This window comes from Aptenodytes patagonicus, chromosome 1, assembly GCF_965638725.1.
Source record: "Aptenodytes patagonicus chromosome 1, bAptPat1.pri.cur, whole genome shotgun sequence".
NCBI lineage: Eukaryota > Metazoa > Chordata > Aves > Sphenisciformes > Spheniscidae > Aptenodytes > Aptenodytes patagonicus.
In genome coordinates this window covers 991,143-1,010,854 of record NC_134949.1, presented here as the reverse complement: position 1 = coordinate 1,010,854, position 19,712 = coordinate 991,143, and the positions used below count along the sequence as shown (strand labels likewise).

At 52.0% G+C, this 19,712-nt stretch overlaps 1 protein-coding gene across 3 annotated transcripts; it reads right to left on the bottom strand.

Annotated features, from left to right (window-relative positions):
• Positions 1–1,411: 1,411 nt before the first annotated feature.
• On the bottom strand, positions 1,412–19,591 carry ANKRD16 (ankyrin repeat domain 16). Of its 3 annotated transcripts, none has more exons than XM_076344490.1 (9): positions 19,490–19,591; positions 17,755–18,102; positions 14,417–14,637; positions 10,478–10,520; positions 9,295–9,403; positions 7,450–7,611; positions 4,409–4,487; positions 2,382–2,583; positions 1,412–2,136 (listed from the first exon to the last, which is right to left on the bottom strand). In XM_076344490.1, the coding sequence occupies exons 2-8, from the start codon at positions 18,090–18,092 to the stop codon at positions 2,423–2,425; spliced, it is 1,113 nt and encodes a 370-aa protein (XP_076200605.1). In that variant the 5' UTR covers positions 18,093–18,102; positions 19,490–19,591; the 3' UTR covers positions 1,412–2,136; positions 2,382–2,422. The 3 variants fall into 3 exon arrangements, with proteins under 3 accessions (XP_076200605.1, XP_076200702.1, XP_076200788.1); XM_076344587.1 differs by having other exon boundaries at positions 2,435–2,583; XM_076344673.1 differs by having other exon boundaries at positions 17,932–18,102.
• Between the last annotated feature and the right edge of the window lie 121 nt (positions 19,592–19,712).

Sequence of the window (19,712 nt, the reverse complement as noted above, 5' to 3'; positions counted from 1 at the left end):
GGGCTTCCTCCCCAGGGACCAGGCGCCCACACCGTCTCTCCATGCGAGACGTCTGCTGGGAACGCGACAGGGCTTCGCACACACGCAGTCTAGCGTTGCCGAGCTCTTCTCGGCATTTTGCAGCATGCTCTCACGGACACAAAGGTGTCCTTGACCCCTTGCTCCTACCTTGCAGCAAGCGAGCAACAGCAAAAACAGCAAGAAAGACAACAAGGGCTCCTCCCCCGGCTAATTTTGCAGACATAAAGCTGAATCCACGTTCCTTTTCTAAGGTCCTTTTGTACCTGATCGTCTGTGATGACCCGTTTGCTTCTGTGCTTCTGTGCGTGTTTTTATTGCCTGAGGGGCAGATTTAAAAGAAGGGTAAATAAAAGGCAGCGCTGGAGGTGTGCCATTACGTCTCGCTTTTGGACGGGAGCACAGTGCCCGAGCCCCCCCGTCCCAGGCGGACAGGCCCTCTGCTATTTGTCCAGAAGCTTTCAGAAATCATACAGCACCTTCAAAACAATGCAGATTCCCTTTTGTGTTTTCAAGGTGTTTGCCGTGGCCAGGAAAGCTAGCGACAGACGTTTGAAAACATTCTCACTTGCCTTCTCATAAAAGCTTAGACTCACAAGCAATCTGAGCTCGTTAGCAGGGATACTGGGAGGAAAACGGCTATTTCATGGTTTGCTAAAATCATGAAAAATGGGAATGAAGCGGCCACTTGCATTTACCAGGCTGCAGTATTGCTGTAGGGAGGCCAGGGCCGGATTTATAGAAGCATTCAGGATCTTGAGAGGAATAAAGCCACTTCCTCGCCTGCCCAGGGGCTGATACAGCTCCCACCACCCCGCACCGTTAGCGCCTTCCAGCATTAATTCATTTTTCCTCCCTGGTGGAGAAAAATCTCCTTCACAGATGGAGAAACAAGACAGGGGAAGACTGGCAAAAAGCAGGTCTTTGCAGGCATGTTTGGAAGAGTCTTAAGATGCTTCTCCCCCTCTTGTAAGCCATCAGCCCCCTCTCGCAGCCCCCACAAATTATTTTTGTGAGCGCGCTGCCTCTCCTCGTGCAACGCGAGCCGGCAGAGGGGAGGAGGCCCTAGGCCCGCTGTAAAGGCTGTTTAACTCGAGAGGAGCGCGGCACCGTTGTCGCTCTGGCTTAGGATCGTCACGGCAAATCCTGCTCCAGGGACCGTGGGGTGGGAGTTTCTCACTCAAACAGAGCTCAGCAGCGTCTTAAACCCACCCGGGAGCACGTGGGTCGTGCATCAAACCATGACGTGAGCACCACAGCTGGGGCAGAGCAAAACCTAGCTCGCTCGCTCAGCAATAGGCCTGTCTGATTTTTAGCATCTGCTATCACCAAAACCGCAGAATCCCGTCGTTTTTTACGTCTTGACATTACATATAGACAGGGGCGTGCCATGTTTCTATGCAAAACCAAATTTATAATTCTAGATGGATACAAATAAACCGAACAGCTACAGTAGCTCTTACCTTTATGTATATTCCAGGTTGTTAGAGACTTACCGGCTACATTAAATATTTCCCATACACACTTCAAAGAGCAGGATTTTCTTTTCAAGTTCATTGGTGGTGAGAAGTGCCAAGCAAGGCTGTCTGGAATAACAAATACCTCTTTTTCAGTCTGATCCAAAGACCCTTGATGTCACTGCAAGGTTGAGGTCTTTGTATTGATTTCAGCAGGCTTTGGGATCAGGCTTGGGCCACAAAAAGGGCGTAAGAGGTTGATGCAGCTCGAACGTTCCCTGCGCTTGTCCTCTGCAGCTCAAACCTGATGAAGGAAGAGTCGCCAAGGGCTCGCTTACGCTGCACCGCACTCGGCCTCTCTCAGGGGCTATCGAAAAGAGGTGGCTGCTTAAAACAGCTTAAGAGATTAGTGGAGAGCAGGTTCATTAAGGGCTATAAAAATCAATGATCCAGGTGTATCTTCTCCTTCAGGATGTCCACTGTATGGAAACAGCCCAGCAAGAGCTAGGCAGGCTCCAGGGGGTTCAAGCCACGCAGGTCCCCAGAGGTCATCTAGCAGTGGCCCGTGAGGCACCTTCCTTGGCTGGTTATACTTCAGGGAGCTGCAGCCTCAGCTGTTTGGACGTGCTGGGTGCTGCACAAGAAGAGGTGAAGTTCAGCCCTGAAATTTGGAAGTGAAAGAAGAGCAGCCATGAATTTACAAGGATGGGGTCAGTACAGGAGTGCGATAGCCCAGACCCATCACGTCCATTATCTTTTTGAGATAATCCTATTTAAAATATGTTGTCTCCTAAACATACTTCTCAAGTGTCAAGCTTGGTTCCTCTGCTAAATCCTTGGGCAAAAATTCCGTCATTTTAAACAGGTGTTTGCCTAAATCTGAATAGTTGTTAAGTGATAACGTACCACGCTGAAATGAAACAGGCTTCTCTTTTTCCCATTACGTCTCACGTGCTTACGTTTGTTTCCTGGAAAACCTGGATGACATCCGGCTTCCTCGCGAGCTGCTGCGCCAGCGTGCCCGTGCCATCCGGGGCGTCCCGCAGCCCGGCGCGGAGCAGGATCCGTGCGGCGGCTGCCTGCTGCCCAGCGCAGGCTGCGTGCAGGGCTGTGGGGGAGACAAGATGTCAAGACAGGAGCTGAGATCGCCCGGCGGGTTTGGCCTCAGCCCGCTTCAGATGCGAACATCGGATTCCCAGTGAAGGAAACCGAGTCAGCGGAGGGAACGCATCGAGGGTGAAAGATTACTTTTCCCCGTTGCAACACGCAGCCAAGCAGCCGTGTGATGGCGCAGCAGGGCTCAGCTGCCGCGGCTGTGCGGATCTACAGCAGCGACGGGATGACTAAACCTGCACAAGCAGGGGACACGTCCTCTTCCACACCCAGCCACGCTGGTAGAAAAACGATCAGCCCGGCTTACCCCAGCTATTACCCCCCGTCTTCCCCTCACAGGTTACTAGTCCCTCCAACCCATTGAGCGGTAGTAACCTGGCCGAGCCAAAGCTAACCAGGTTTGCAAACACAGTGGGAGTATTTAAGTCAACTTGGTGCATTTTGACTGAATCATGGGCAGAGGGTGCCCACGGCAGGAGGGGGAGGCTGTGGGACAGAGCAGAAGGCCTCCGGGCTTCTTATTGCTCTGTGTTTGGGGTGGGTTTAATAGTGACGTGCAAGAGAGGGGCTTGAAACTACTCTGGATGTGAGCGGGGTCCTTTATGGGCTGGGGCTCCCCGCCAGCTCACTCCAGGGTCAGGGAGTAAATCAGAAAGGTTTCCACGCACTGCGTGCAGCAAAGAGCATCCCACAGGAGGAGGCTGAAATACCGCAGCCTAAGCCCCAGCTCATCCCGCAAACCCGTCCGACAGCCGGCACGCTGATCCAGCGTGGCTCCAGCACAGTCAGGCAGTCCTGCTACACTTGGCTTGTGCAGCAGGGTGAGCCAGCCTTCTTCTCCTGGCCTAATCCTGCACAGGGGTGAGTATCTTTTACGCTGAGGGTCATTAGCTCCTGCTGCAGGCTGACGTTGACCATGAGGCATCCTGATCCCCATGGATAATCCATGCAGGACATTTTGCAGGAGCAGAGTCTGAGTGAGACACTCACAGTGACGCTAACACAGCAAAGGTGCCAGGGAACGGGGCAGCCGATGGGCGCGAGGAGCCACCATAAACGTCCCAGGGTTGGACGAGTTCAGCGGAGCTCAAATTTACTCACTGAGGGCGTGGAGGGAGAGACTGAGAGATACAAGACTGTTCATGCTCGCCGCTGAAGCGTGTTATTAAGCAAACCTGAAGACTGGGTAAGTTGCTAATTTTGGCAATGGCTGAAAGCATTTATACATACTTTTTTTGAGAGATGCTGATGCAAGAGATGCCTCATACTCTCACATTGGGAATGCCAACTCACTGGCATTACTATAGCAACTATATTTACTTTCAAGCTCTCTGTTATTTGCTCATAAGCTATTCCTAGGCAGTTTGCTAAGGAATTGAGGCTTAAGAGCTTGTGCAATCGTTGTATTTGTCTGCCCACCCTAACCGTTTTGAATTGGCTAATTTCAACCAAATCTGATGGCGAGGTGGTGGTATCAAATATACTAAGCTCCTGAAAGTTTCATGCAAAATAAGCAGCTGGGTAAAAAGAAACACCAGTTAGCATCTCTGTTCTTCCCCCAAGGGAAAGGCCCCAGTGGAGGCTCAACCACGCCATTAGACATCAGAAAGTCCAGCAGGAAGAGAGCCACTGAACAAAAGCTGCAAAAGAAACCTACACGTCACGCTGCTCCAAGAGCCGTTTGCATACGTGCATCTGGCATCCCCTTGCACGCTCCGCCAAGCAGACGCAGCGTGGGCTGCTTTGGAGGCTGGGCTCCCGTCACTAAAGCGCGCTCTCGCTGTCATACAGAGGGTTAACAAATAGCTCGGCAGCCTTACCGGAACGGCTCTTCCCATCCTTTGCGTGGACATCAGCGCCAAGGGACAGCAGCGTCTGGATGGTGTGCGCGTGTCCTTCCTGCAGTGGTGAGGACAGGCACGTGGATTATTTATTCCGAACCAGTTCTGCCTAATTTCTCACCTTTGCATTTAGCAGAAATAACACAGGCCTGAAAAGAAAGGAGGCCGCAAGCGATCTGTCCCTAACTGCACACGGCACCTGGAAGGGCACAGACACAGATCCACTCTGTCATGGTGAAATCTGGGGCTACCAGGAGCTGCTCCAGGCTCCAGAGGACCTTACAGCGGCTGGAAATCAGGGTCGGCTGCCTGTGGCAGCGTAGGTCGGGTCCATTAGCCAGGGTTTGCCCAGGCACAGCAGACACACTGCCATTACCCTACAGGAATCGGTCACAGAGATGCCACCGGGCACCTTCTCCAGCCCTCCTGCTGGCAGCCCGTGAGAGGAGTCAGAGCTCGACCCTCGGTCAGCATCTCTGCACGCCTCACGTGCCCCTGGCAGCAATTTCGACCCAGAGGCTGAAAAAGCAGCAAGAGGCATCCCAGGAGCATAATTCTCTCTGTGAACATCTAACCCAATGCTTTAAAATCAAAAGTGTTCAATTAAGACCAATAGTGCTTAAAATCACGCTGCAGTGCAGAGCTGTCTCTGGTGGTGGTGGTAGGGCCAAAGACTGAGAGCGGTGCCTCGGCAGGGCAGGTGTGACAGACGCACAACCCAGTCCAGGTCCAGGCAGGTGGATCCGCTTTAGACAACTGTAGATCCCGTATGATCTTCCTGATCGTGGTCAACAGATCCACCTTGCGCAGCCAGGACCTTGAGATGTGAGGAATTTGGAGGACTGTCTCCCAGCGCGGCTCTGCCTTTGCCAGTGGCTGTGGAGGAGTTAATGCACAAACAACCTCTGACAACTGGGTGACACAACCTAAAGATGTTTCTTAATAGCAAATTAGTGCACTAATTTGTCAACCGATCTTGCGTTTGCCTCTCCAGTCCTCGCCTTCAATCCAGTAACTCAATTAAATTGCTTTTAACTTCAGCTGGCCACAGAGCTGTAGGGTTCCTGACTTACCTTTCATAATTGGCAGCTGGCTGTTAAAAGGACTAAATGTCAGCAAAAAGCTGCGTGATTTCCCACACTGTAAATCCACTCCAAGTACCACGGGGATCTAGAGTTGCTCTTACTGAAGTGTATTTCAGGTCAGAGAGCAGAACCTGTTGCCGATGTGGCCTGTTGCGCATCTGCCTGCAGTACCCTCAGGCACCGGCATTTCCTAAAGGATTACTCCAGTATTTGTAGTGCCCTGTGAGAAGGCGCAGAACGCCACGCTTACACACCGTCACAACCCACAGCGTCCTCTATCTTTCCTCTGCCGGTAGCCAATTTTAAACGCTGCAGGGGAAAATGCAATACAGCCCCCACACCCCTCCTCTCCGCACAAGCTTCTCCGTAAATAAATCCTCTCTCCCTAAATAACACGCCTGATTTTGTAATTACTTCTTCAATGCAATGAATTACTCTTTGTCATGCAGCATGAAAATGGAAGGCCCTTATTTTCATCCCCACCTCCCACTCTTTTCCCCCATTATCGTGTGACTCAGTTACATGTTCCCCCCTGCTCAAGGCTCCCATTTCCCTGCTGCATGCACACCCCCTCTCAGTGGCAAAGACAGCAAGCCAGGAACTGCTTTAACTGCCACAGCCTTGGCAGCAAATTGAGTTGAAAGCGTAATTTGATTTTCATGTATTTATAAATGCAAAGTAATAAGAAAAGAAGAAAAAAACCCCACCAGCCAAACAAATGATGCTGTAAATATAAAGTGACACTGAGCCTCGGGAAGGAGGAGAAACCCATCAAATCGCTCCCCAATCAGCCGCTCGCCAAGACAGGGCTGGGATCTTCTCCAAGGCACATTATATTCCCCAATAGCCTTGCTGTTAAACGTACCCTTGGCAACCACAAGGGCTTTCAACATGGTTTCTCAGAGCATGAGGAAGGGAAGCTGGGAGAAAAGCCTCCTTTGTGGGAGCCAGCAAATGCCACGGCTGGGTCCTGCTGGAGGAGAATACTGTTGCCAGCACTCCCAGTAAGTGTCATTGATGCTTTTGTAGGAGCGGGGCGCTGGGATGCTGCTTCGTTCCCACTACAAGTCTAGACCAGGCTCTGAGTGCTGCATGTTAAAGCTCATGAGGTTTAACATGCAGGCATCCGAGCAGGAACTTCCCCTTGCTGCCAGCTACCAGCATGCTGCACACCGTGGTGCAACAGCACCAAGCAGAAGGGAGGCAGCAGGGTCCCAGGAGGGATCCTGGTCAGCGGTGAGGCTTTTGGGATCTGCTCTGTGCTCCCAGGGAGCGTTGCAGGACCCACAGCCCACCAGGCCCCGCTTCCCGCACAGGCGTGAGATGGGAGGAGGTTTTGAGCTTTCTGCTCAAACGACTCTCGCTGCCTGGAATTCAAAACAGCTCCTGTGTGAAGGACACAGATAAGCACCCGGGAGCTCCCTCCGCCTTTCCACCTCTCCTTTCTCACATCTGACCATGGGCAGGCCAGAATCCGGCCTACTGGGACAAACAGTTGCTGTTTCACAGCGCATCAGCCATCTTCTGTCCAGCAAGCTGCTGACATGGAGGCTGGCCACTGACCTGCCATGACCCAAACTGCCAGGGCTGAAGAAAGACAGAGAGCGAAATCTGAGCAGCGTTTCATCCACGTCTCCTCTGCCAAGCGAGTGAGAAGACGCTGGTCAAGAACTGTCACAGCTCATGAATTGTTGGTACCTACAGCTCCCAATAACTAGCAGGAGTGGACTCCCTTCAGGTATTGCACTTTGGTCCAAAGGCAGCAGACTGGAAGAGTGACGCTCACCAGAGGTGTGGGTCAAGCCTTATCCACAGCACGGCCAACTGGCTGCGTGGCAAAGTGGCCAACATCTAAACTAGCCTGTTTTAGATGCCTGCCTGTAGCACGCCAACCGGCAAAGACTTTGTAGAGGAAGCCTGGAAACAGGAACAAACCTTGGCTGCGTAGTGCAGTGCTGTGAGTTGGAGGGCCGCTGCTCTCTCGTTGACATCAACACCCAGCTCGGAGACGAGGAACTGGATGGCTTCATCCTGGGCTGTGACGGCTGCCCGGTGCAGAGGCTGAGCGCCTAGCGCATCCACGGCTGTAGGACAGGCCTGGAATGGGGGAGGAGGGAAAGGGAAAGCAATGAACAGCCTGGCCAAACCTTCAAGGACAATCACCAGCCCAAGCAGAATCATGTCTGCCTGCCACGGCCATGGTGATGGCAATGAACACGTGGGATGTCACCAGCAGGACCAGTGCAGTTGGTAGCACCATGATTTGCAGACCAGAGCAAGCTCTCTGCCGAGCTTGGTAAGCGATAAGCAAAACTAGTGCCAAAAAAAGAAGAATCAAGCCCCCTCTCTCTTCAGTTGGAACATACATGATGGGTTTCAACTCTTTAAAGCAGCAAGAAACAACCCACATCCAACCTTTGTGCTGGTGGAGTACAACTTGGACACAGGTAGAGGGAGGGAGATGGGTTGATGACCTCATGAGATCTCTTCTGTGAGTCTCTGAACGTGAACCGCAAAGACGTAAAATCAAGAAGGGTAACGGAAGTAATACACAGTGCACTCTTCTTAAAGGATATAATCCAGCCTCTTGAAGTCTAGTGGGCCTGACTCATGGTTTTATAAAACCTAGAAGGTAGCAACACTGCCATTAGCGTTTCCAGTGCTGCTTCATGGCAGTAAGCCAGGGCACCACAACGAGGAAATTAAATCAACTAGTCCATCTTCATTGCCTGAAATGCGAGACTAAAAACATAAGCAAACTTCACAAATGTTTTATCCTGTAAGGGCCAGATGAGCAAAGACAAGCACATGAACGCCTCCTGAAGTCAACAAGTATCTACACACTCAAACACAACCTGGGCATCAAACCGTCTCTGCCGGGTGAGGTTACGTGTTACGGCTGAGTAAGTCCAAAGCCTGTGATCTTGAAAAGTGTGGTACCACTTTCCCTGGCCCACTCTGTGCCATGCTGGGGGCTCAGCTGGCCAATTCAACCTGCCAGCGTGGCACAAACAGGTTCACTGGTTTTGCCATGCTAGCTTTCTGCCAGGCCAGTGGGGTGCACCGGTTCGGCACAGCGTCCAACGAACACCAGAGCTGGGGCAGGGGAGAGGCAAAGTGAGGGCAAAGTAGGTGAGAAGGGAGGCACAACCCCACCTCCGGGAGAATCAGCCATTAGGTGGGCTCCAACCATCTCCCATCAGTTCAGCAGTCAATAAATAATGCAGTGGTCTGGCTCCTGCTACGCACAATTGGCTCTAATGACATCCCTGTTATGCCTTGTATGTGGCAGGAAATCGGAGCTGACTGGGAGACAACATGGGAGCAGCAGCTGCCACGAGAGAGGGAGGCCAGAGATGAGCTGCTGCCGGCGCAGCCAGACGCCTCCGTGTTATCCACCCTCAGCGCTGCCACGAGAGCCTCCACGCTGAGCCCTGGCACTCCCCGAGTGCTGGTCTTGGCTTTGACACAGCTGTCCCTGCAGCGCTGGGCAAGTCCTGTCCCCTCCTGCCACTGCCTTGTCTCTCCATCCCCCTTCACCAGCTACGGGGACACGTCCCTGCCCCAGGGTGAGATCTTCACCGTGAGCTGAGTCCTGGTCGCTTTACTCGACAAAATCTTGCTCATCTCCAGGGGGATTTTGCCTTCTTTTGGAATTCACTTCTTCGCATTTTGGGAATTTGCTTCTTTACAATACGATTATGGTGAATGCGTGGATTGCCTGTCCTGGCAGTTCTAGGTCAGGTCCTGGAGGAGGGAGGTGAGGTTTTTGGCACCTACCTGGTGTTTTTCTAGGAGCAGCCGGGCAATGTTGACATGCCCGTTCTGGATAGCATCCATAAAGGGAGTGACTCCACATTTGTCTCTGCTGTCAGGTTTGTACTGGCACCTGGGAGAGAAGACAAAAGCCAGGACAGAGTTGTTGGCGGCTCTAAAATCCTTACTGCACCAGTTGCTTTGCATTGGTGGGGCAGGAGACTATCAGCGGACGGGATCAGAAATGGCAGATATAAAGCCTGCCCGTAGACCTGTCTCGGTGCTTTATGGCCTGGGGTACGGTCTGCTGGGGTTTTGGGTCAGAGATCTGGTACTCAGCCAGTGCAGCTTGCTCAGGCTGCAGAAAAGCCAGGGCTCTACAGATCATTTATATTTCCCTTGCCCCCCCGAACAGAGGATCTGTAGAAGGGGTAAGATGTGCACTGGCAGAGGGGAAAACCATATCCTCATGTAACAACACCACATTACAAAATCAAAGCCCACAGGTCTTGCTCAGGTTAAAGCTCCATTGAAATGAGAGAAGACTGAATTAAAATTGAAAGCCTGGCTCCAATCACAGGGCTATGTTTATGCTGGGCCAAGCGTGGACAGGAATTAACAAGGCTGGGACGAGTTGGCTAATGGGAGCTGTGGCTAGCAGCAGCTGCGATGCCCGGGGAAAGCTGCTCCAGCTCTGGCAGCGGGCAGCACTGGTTAGGAAGGTAACAGGGTCAGGATGACTGGGCACGGGCTGATTTAAAGCCACTTCACAGCAGCCTCCCGGGAGCCAGAGCCTGAAAATAAAGCCTGGAGGCTGAGTCCAGCCTGGAGGAGCTGCACCCAGAACCAAGCCGCCAGAAAACTGTTTTGTTGTTATCGTATGGCCTCAGACACATCGGAGGCAACGGGAATGAATCAGCACAGAAAAAAAGCCGAGTTATATAACCGGGGTTTATGTCATAGCGAAGTCAGAGCCCATCGGAGCCCATCCGGAGAGCCTCCTTGTCTCAAAGGCCCCTAACCGGCTGTGAAAAACCCGGAGGAAATGGAGACGGCCTCGGGATCGCATGCAGGGCAGCTGTGCAACCGGGCTTCCCGAACGGCATAAACGCCCTTTGTGTCCGGGCGGCTGGAGCGAGCCTGGCGGTGGACGGGAGGCGGGGGAGAGCGGGGAGGCAGAGGCAGTGCCGGGAGGAAGCCTGCTTACCGCTCCAGGAGCAGCTCCACAACGTCAAAACAGCCATGCATTGCTGCGAGAGAGAGAAAAGCGCAGGGTTAATTTATGTTTTCATGCCACCGTCTGCCTACGGCAAAACATAATCCGGTTTCTGACCCTTTCGGCTTACTCATGATGAGGGAAGGGGTTCCAAGAGGCTTTCAGAGTGTTTGATTTTTTTTTTTTTGGTAATTAAAACATTGTCTCCAGATCTCAAGCCTTCCCTTCCCCTGATCCTATAGGAAAACACCAGATAAAACAGGGAGAAGGCATGCTTATAGGCACCGTTTGCCTCTACCTGCAGAGTACATGCGTGAGAGCGTACATGCAATTAAGCTGGCACAAAGGTCGTTTCTTGCAAGTATTTGTTAATCCCCGAAGTGAAATCTGTGAGAAGCAAAATGAACACAAAGCAGGGAGCTGGTGAATAGCTGGATGGCATTTCCACCCCTCCTCAGCCACTCAAACTACCCATCACTCCCATCTCATCATCCTAATGAAGCATCCTCACCCAGACAGCGTCTCAGAGGAAAAACAACAGTGGGGGAGGATTTGAACATCACGCACGGAAATTTTCTCTTTTTTTTTTTTAAAAAACACATCGTATTACAGCAATGTAAGGACAGCCTTGATCTGGCTTTTTTCCTGCAGGTTGTTGTGCAAAACAAATGAAATACATTAAAGAAAAAAAAATATCAAGCCAAGCCCGGAGCTGCTACATCAGGCTATTTACTCTGTGCGATGGAAGAAGGGCCCCTGGCAAACGCGTGTTACCAGCAATAACCTTCAGACGCAGCTGCACAATAGATGCTCTTTGAAACGAGGGGTTCCCATCCTCCCAGATCTTGGCCCTTTGCTCCTGCTCCCTGCCCGTTTATCACCCCTTCACCTGAGCTGATGTAAATACAGGCAGAGCCACACTGTGAAAAGGATTTTCAAAATGGAGGCATTAAAAAACCCAAGCTATGTGAAGAAAAAACACCCCAAGCAACACGATTACATCCTTTAACAGCAACAGAGACACAAGAAAGCTGCAGCGCTCAGATCCACTGTTGCACTCCACTTCCTCTAATTACATCTCCCCCACTCTCCTGCCTCAGGCTACGGATATATGAAGCAGCAAAGCTTAAGGAATCAACCCCAAGGAGAAAATTACCCATCATCTATCCAGGGATAACGGTGCCAGGAAGCCAGCTGGACTGGTCACGGGTTAATGTGCTCATATCCACACCCTTGGGATGTAAACTCATTGAGACGGCGGTTCGTCTTGACATGATTTCCCCCGGCAGCTCCAGCATCGTCTCCGGCCCCTCGCCCGTGCCCCAGCCTCAGGAGCTGTGTCTGTGTAACTGGGCTACGTGGTGGGGTGCGTGGGGATGCTGGCCCCAGCACCCGCCGAGCAGCAGCCCCCAGCATCGTCCTGGGTTAAAATTATGCTGGGGGCAAAGGCGGTTTAAGCAGCTCCAGCCCTTCCTGCTGCCCAGTCACTCCCGCACCGGCTGCTACTCCGCCAACGTGTGGTCTAGGGTCTAACCTGGATCAGTAAAATGACCAGAAATCAACCCAAATCATGGGTTGATGGCTTTAACACAGTGAAAGTCAAACATAGGAGGCAACACAGAGGTGGAGACACCTCTATGAAGCAGTGAGAGCCGGGTGCTGGATCCCACCGTTGCCGTCTGTACCCCCATATCCCAAGCACTAGAAGGCAGGGAGGAGACTTTAAGCTCAAGGTCAAAAGCACCCCTTTTCCTCAGGACGGTCCTCACCCTGCTCCTGACCCTGTCCCCAGATCCTCTACCCCCAGATCCCAACCCAACATCCACCTCTCTGCAGGGAGAGGGCTGAGAGGGGGCTGTGAGCCCAGCCTGCCAGCCCGGACACAGAAACACAAGACCTGGGATTGAGGAGGGACAGGAGAAGGCGCAAATAAACGAGGATTAGCCATTTCTCATTCAGGCAACCTGCTCCTCGCCGCCCAGCCTGAAACATCAAACAACTCGTCAGCTATTTTTCATTCCCAGGTCAAGCACAAGGACTAAGGCGCAGTCAATGCCCCTGGGCTGGGACTGTCATTGCTGATGAGCACAGTGCGGTGGACGGGTGACTTACTGAGGGCCGGAGAAGTAACGGGAACGACAGCCAAAGAGCAATATACCCAACAGATTAATTACAGCACAGCAGGGGTCTCCTCACGATACCTCAGGTCTTTCTGGAGAGACGGTCCCTATTAAATTCTTTGGGAAATGAGTTTAGGTAGCCGCAGCTTTGAGCGGTGGCTCCCCACGCTCACCTCTCCTGCGGAGACCCTGCCGAGCCCTGGGACACGCAGCCTAATCCCCGCTCAGGGATGTGGCATGTTTCAGATTCAGGTCAGCCACCACCCTCCAGCCCCGAGCCTGCCCCACAACGTCACCCTGACTTGGTGTCGCACACCTCTCCCTTCACTCAACTCGCTCCCTTCATCGTCCACTCCCACCGCATCTCTGGAGGGCAGAGTTAAGGGGATTTAGGCTCTGGGAAGACCCATGCTTTATCTGCACTGCCTAGCTTGCACGGGTCTGTGGGTAACCAGACCTGATACTCTGTAAGGGGCAATGAGACACAGCGGGGCAAACTTAATTCTGCATTAACAGATTTTTTGGCCATTCAATTTATTAAGACACAGAGAACTTAACTGAGGCACACCTTGTGCATCATTCACAAATTAAGATGAATCACTCCATCTCAAGGATGAAAGAGTCAGAAAGCCAGAAACCAAATCCAAACTACCTCTGGGTCACTGTTCAGCTGACTGTGGCCCTCTGCTCCCCAACCATGCCTGACGATGTCTGTAGTTCTTCGAACCCGTTCACTCCCTTTATAAGTCCCTTTAAACCAATGAAAGGGGCAGAGAAGGGGAATCGGACACGGTGGGCTCCAACCCTAACAACAGCCGCTGCGTACTCCCAGCAGAGACTATCCTTCCCCTTTGCAGAAAGGCACTCTGGATTTCTCACCACTAGATACTACCTTCTTAAGAGGATTGTGAGAATACGAAAACCTGTGATGCTTCTTCTGGAGGTTATGCCTAGAGAACCTACAGCTCTTCAGATTTGCCATAATGACCTAACGCACCAAGCATTCGGACAAAAACGGATCATTTCGAGAGATATTTCTCTTACAAATACTGACGACGAGACTATAAACCAAACTGGTAAAAACTTCCATCAACAGGCAGATCCCAAAAGGCGTCTCTCAGCAGCTCTGCCGCTTTTAGGACTTTTAAAATGCCAGGATGGAGCCTTGCAGATTTTCCAAGTGCAATTTGCGGCTTTATACACCAGCAAGGAAAAGCGTATTGCAATGTATTCGGAGCCGTGGGAGCTTGGACGTGTCTGTCACAGGGAGGCAGAGATGGAGACGAACACCCTGGTCCAAGGAGGCCAAAGTCAGTGGGTGATCGCAAGTGCTCCTGGGATGGATCCACCGCTCCCAAGAGAACATAACTGTCATGCATCACAAAAACATGCTTTGAGTACAGGCAAAACCCAGTGAAACGGGAACTGGGGACCCTCCAACCTCACAAGCTCAGTCTTTGGCACACCGTTATGAAATACTAAGCCTAATTCTTGCTGTTTATTTATCTGAAAGCAACTAAAATGAGCGTCTGACCTGAGGTGAAACCCTGCAAAGATGCAGCAGAGCACTATTAGCAGACTGAAGCTCAGAGAGGTGAGCTCCCGCTAATGCCCACCACTAGCCTCTTTTCATTTAATTTCAATAACTTGATATTTAACTGTTTCCCTGTGGTTTTGTATCAAGATAGGTCACACTTTGCTTCTCCAAACTAAACATGAACTGAAAGAACAACGCCTTTCTGTTCTCCGCTGCAGCCACAGCCCGCTCTTCTCTTCCAACTCGTCTGGTGGCAACGGGACCCTCTTTTACCTGCTGTGTGCAGAGGCGTTCTCTTTATCGTGCTCTCCGTGTCCCAGCTGTCTGGGGATACGTCCAGCAGGTACTGGAGGACCTGGGGATGGCCCTCCCGGCTCGCGATGTGGAAGCAATTCCAGCCGTCCTTGTTCTTCAGCAGTGGGTTGGCTCCATGCTCCACGAGAGCTTTGATCACCTCCAGGTTTTGCCTGGTGCAAGCCATCATTAGGGGAGTCCTAAAAGAAAGACGAGGCAAACATAATAACCAGAAAGACAGTGCCGTACGAGCCTGACAGCTTTTGTTCTAACATCTGAGCTTGAAGCGTGATTTAATTGTCTGTAGCACCAACTGCCCTGTCTAATAAAACACAGTAGCTTAGTGCCGGCTGTGGTAAGCTAGCCAGAGGGAAAACTGATGTGCTAAAACCACTCTGAGGTAGTAGGAAACTTTGCTGGCTAAAGGCAAAGACCTTCTCCAAGCCCAAGGCTAAATTTATCATCTCACCTGCATTTGGATGCTTTGACTGAGGCTCACCCTGCGCTGCATATGGACCCATGAGATTTTACAGCGCTGTTTTTTCATGCAGGTAATATGGGGTCTGGACTTTTGGGGACTGTTGAGACAGAGCTGTTAACGTCAGTGTTTCTTACCCCAGCCAGTCATCCAGACAGGCAGCTGTGGCTGCAGGCAGCAAACCACAGACAGCTCCGCATCTCCTGGCAGTAGAGCATGAGTGTACCAGCAAATGCCACTCTGGAACATTTCTGATGCAGAGCAGCTGGCCTGAGAGTGAAGCTTTTCACAGTTCCGTCCTATTTCACATGCCTGGGAACAACCTTTGATATTGAAAAACATTTTTACAAGCTCCCCAGGGGAACAGCATCTTCTCCACCCCACAATTTCCAAGCTGTGCCTTGCACGGATTGTGTGCGCGCTCCTGGGAAGCCAGTGGATACATCTGACAAACAAACACGGCAAACAGCCCATCTCGCCCTGCTTTCAACCCCGTATCCAGCAATGACCACGTTTTCACACCTATAACCCACGCGCTGCAGATGAACAACCACCCTGGCCCCTGCTCGGCAGCAGGGCAGGTTCACCACTGAGTTTCTCCTCCCTGGTGACCCGTTATCTCCTTGCCCATCCTTCCCCACGGAGGACCGGTGTGGTTGCTGGATCTGCAGCCTCCTGCAAGCCCAGAGCTATCAGGAGGTAGGCGTTAGCTGAGGGTTTACTCACAAGGCAAAGAGTGGGTAACTCGAGGTGGTGAACCCACAGACATCTCCCGTGTTTGGCTTTACTTAAGCGACTAATTTCACTGACCTCACCAGCACCAACCCCTATTTTCCTTAATTATCACATCATATAACAATAACAGTTTAACTGCTGCAAGTGGGAGCTGCATTCTCCGTTTTATCTGTTTATAAACTTCACCCAATCATCGAACGCTGGGTGCGCACACGGATCGGACAGAAACCTCTGAGCTTTCCCAGAAAAGATGGACGCTTCTCCAGCACGGAGAGGGCTTATCTCCTCTTCACCAACCCACATACATCAGCTGGGAGACAAAAAAACCCCTCCATTCCTCATTCAGGAAAAGCTGTGGCACAAAAACTTCCCACTGCACAAGGAATCGCGGGCCTAAACCGCAGGGAGAGAGATTTGGCTTAGACTTCAGGAGAAACGCTCCAGTTTTAAGGACAGAGAAGGACAAGAAGAGAGCGCTGAGAAGGGCTCCATTGCTCCAGCAATGGAGATTTTTAAGAAGAGATTAGAAACGCGTCTGCTGGGGACGATGGGGTAGAGCTGAGCCTGGAGCTCCGTGTTTCCTGCAGCTCCGTTTCTACACAGTGCCTCAGATCAGCGTGTATTTTCAATGCAAATGAGACTTTGTCCAAAGGCTGGGACGTGCACTAGCAAGCACGTACCTCCCCATTTTTAATCCGTGGATGGAAGGGTACTGCAGGCCTATCAAAGAAAACCAGGCTCGCACACGCGTCTGCACGCAGCTCTCTAGATTTCTGCCTCCCTCTGCTCCCCCTGATGTCAGCACGACGCTGGCACAGCCTCGAATTACGAGGACTGGGATGCTGCCTTCATATTTGTGTTAGTTCGGCTTCAAAACAACCTCCCCGGGCTTTAATTTGTGGGCTGGGGAGAATCTTTGCTTTCTTTTGCAAGGTGGTACACAGACATCTCCCTCCCCAGAGGAGAATTTGACATTAATCAGGCCTGCTGCTCATCTGTAGATTAGGCTTTATTTTTTATTCCCGATTCTCATTCCTTCATCATTTGCTTACGTGTTACCCACGTGGCAGGCAAACGAAAGCCCTGAAGAAACCAGTTGTTTCTTGGGTTGCTGAGGCTGTTGCTATTGTATCAGTAGCAAATCTGACCTGAGAGGCTCTGTTTGCTGGGGGGAAACAGGAGTAAAACTTTATTTTCATCTCCTTCTTTCAGTTTCTGAGGACCGGGACACAAAAATGTGAATCGGTATCACCGATTCCCATCAAACGGGGGAATGGGGAAGAACGAATAGCTGCAGACAAAAGCTTTTAAATTAGATCTGCTAATGAAGCAGTAATTTACAACTTCTATGATAAACAGGGGGAAAATCGGTGACAGGGCTGGAATTTAGCCCAGAAGGCCAACCGTATCCTGGGCTGCGTAACAAGAAGCGTGGCCAGCAGGTCGAGGGAGGTGATTCTGCCCCTCTGCTCTGGGGAGACCCCACCTGCAGCACTGCGTCCAGCTCTGGAGTCCTCAGCATAAGAAAGACACGGACCTGTTGGAGCGGGTCCAGAGGAGGGCCATGAAAATGATCAGGGGGCTGGAACAGCTCTGCTATGAGGAAAGGCTGAGAGAGTTGGGGTTGTTCAGCCTGGAGAAGAGAAGGCTTCGGGGAGACCTTATTGCAGCCTGTCAGTACTTAAAGGGGGCTTATAAAAAAGATGGGGGCAGACTCTTTAGCAGGGCCTGTTGCGACAGGACAAGGGGGAACGGCTTTAAACTGAAGGGGGGTAGATTTAGACTAGAGATAAGGAAGAAATGTTTTATGCTGAGGGTGGTGAAGCACTGGGACAGGTTGCCCGGAGAGGTGGTGGATGCCCCATCCCTGGAAACATTCCAGGTCAGGTTGGACGGGGCTCTGAGCAACCTGCTCTAGTTGAAGATGTCCCTGCCCACGGCAGGGGGGTTGGACTAGATGGCCTTTAGAGGTCCCTTCCAACCCAAACCATTCCGTGATTCCACGATTCCAACTGACAGCTCCTGCAGTCACGCTCCCACCTTCTACATCCAAACCTCTTTCAGATATCGCTCTGACCCGCGGCAAAGCAAGCCAGTGACCTACCAGTCTGCCTTTTTCAAGCAGTCTACGCTCGCGCCTCTCTCCAGGAGGTAGGAGACACAGTCCCCGTGGCCCATGGAGGCCGCTTCGTGGAGGGGTCTTTTGTAGTCGCTATTGAACACCTCAACGTCCATCCCCAGAGCCTCTACCAGGTAGGCGAGGACGTCCCGGTGCCCGTACCGAGCAGCATGGTGCAGCAGCGTGTCCCCCGAGCGCCCGTAGCGCTGGCTCTGCACCGCCGGGCCCAGCGCGTCGTCCGGCCGCAGCTCGTCCCGGAGGAGGTCCAGCCGTCCCTCCTGCACCAGCCGGAGGAGCGGCCTCGGCCTCTCCCCTTCCGCCATGGCTAGAGATCTGGAAGAAAGAGGCAAAAATCAGGATCACGGTTTCAAACTGCATGAATACAATGGCTGCTCCCTGGGTCGGGATAAACAGAAATTACCTTTTCCCTCGGGAAAAACAGAACCCGGCCTCTCCCTCCAGAAAAACAGAAATTTCCTTTTCCCTCAGCAAATTCACAAACCGGCCTCTCCCTCAGGATAACTAGAAATTTCCTTTTCCCTCCAGAAAACCAGAAACTGGCCTCCCCTTCAGGAAAACCAGAAACTTCCTCTCCCCTTAGGAAATCCAGGAACTGGCCTCTCTCTCAGGAAAAACAAATTTCCTTTTCCCTCAGGAAAACCAGGAGCCAGCCTCTCCCTCAATAAAACCAGAAATTTCCTTTTCCCTTGGGGAAACTAGGAACTGGTCTCTCCCTCCAGAAAACAAGGAATCTCCTTTCCCTTAGGAAAACCAGGATCCGATCTCTCCCTCAGGAAAAACAGAAATGCCCTTTCCCCTCAGGAAAACAAGAAATTTCCTTTTCCCTGGGGAAATCCAGGAAGCAACGCTCCCTCAGGAAAACCAGAAATTTCCTTTTCCCTTAGGAAAAACAGAAACCAGCATCTCCCTTAGGGAAGAAAAAAAAAAAATTCCTTTTCCCCATGGGAGAAACAGAAATCGGCCTCTCCCTCTGGAAAAACTGAAATTTCCGAGGGAAAAGGAAGTTCTTTTCCCTTAGGAAAACCGGGAAGGGGCCTCTCCCTCAGGAAAACCAGAAATTTCCTTTTCCGTCAGGAAAACCAGAAACCCGGCTCTCCCTCCAGAAAACCAGAAATTCCCTTTTCCTCAGGAAAGACAGAAATGAGACCCTCCCTCAGCAAATCCAGAAATTCCCTTTCCCTCAAGAAAACCAGAAACCCGCCTCCTCCTCCTCAGGAAAAACAGAGATTCCCTTTTCCCTCGGGAAAAACCGACAATTCCTTTTCACCCAGGAAAACCAGGAACCCGCCGCTTCCTCCAGAAAACCAGTAATTTCCTTTTCCCCCTCAGGAACTGTCAGAAACCCGCCCCTCCTTCAGGAAAATCAGAAATCTCCTGTCCCTTTAGGAAAACCAGAAACTTCCTTTTCCCTTAGGAAAACCAGAAACCAGCCGCTCCCTCAGGAAACCCAGAAACTTCCCTTTCCTTCACTAAAACCAGAAATTGCCGTTTCCCTCTGGAAAATCAGAAACCAGCCTCTCCCCCAGGACAACCAGAAATTCCCTCTTCCCTCCCGAAAATGGGAAATTTCCTTCTTTTCCCTCAGGAATACCAGGAACCGGCCCGTTCCCTCAGGCCGGGGACCCGCCACATTCCCCTCCCCTCAGCCCGCGTCCTGGCGGGGCCCTGCGCAGAGCATCCCCCGGCGGTTAGAACCCACCCGCGCTCCGCTGGGGTTGCGTGACGTCACGCGTGGCAATGCGCGGCGGCGTGATGTCACTCCCGGAGCGGAGGGGGTGACGGTAAACAAACCCGGGGAACATTTCTCTCGGCCCCAACAGCGTTATCCCCGCCCCCCCCCCCCCGGCGCGTCCGAACCCGGAAGAGCCGCGCCATTGGGCAGCGCCTGGTCGCCGCCCGTTCTCTGATTGGTCGGCGGGGCG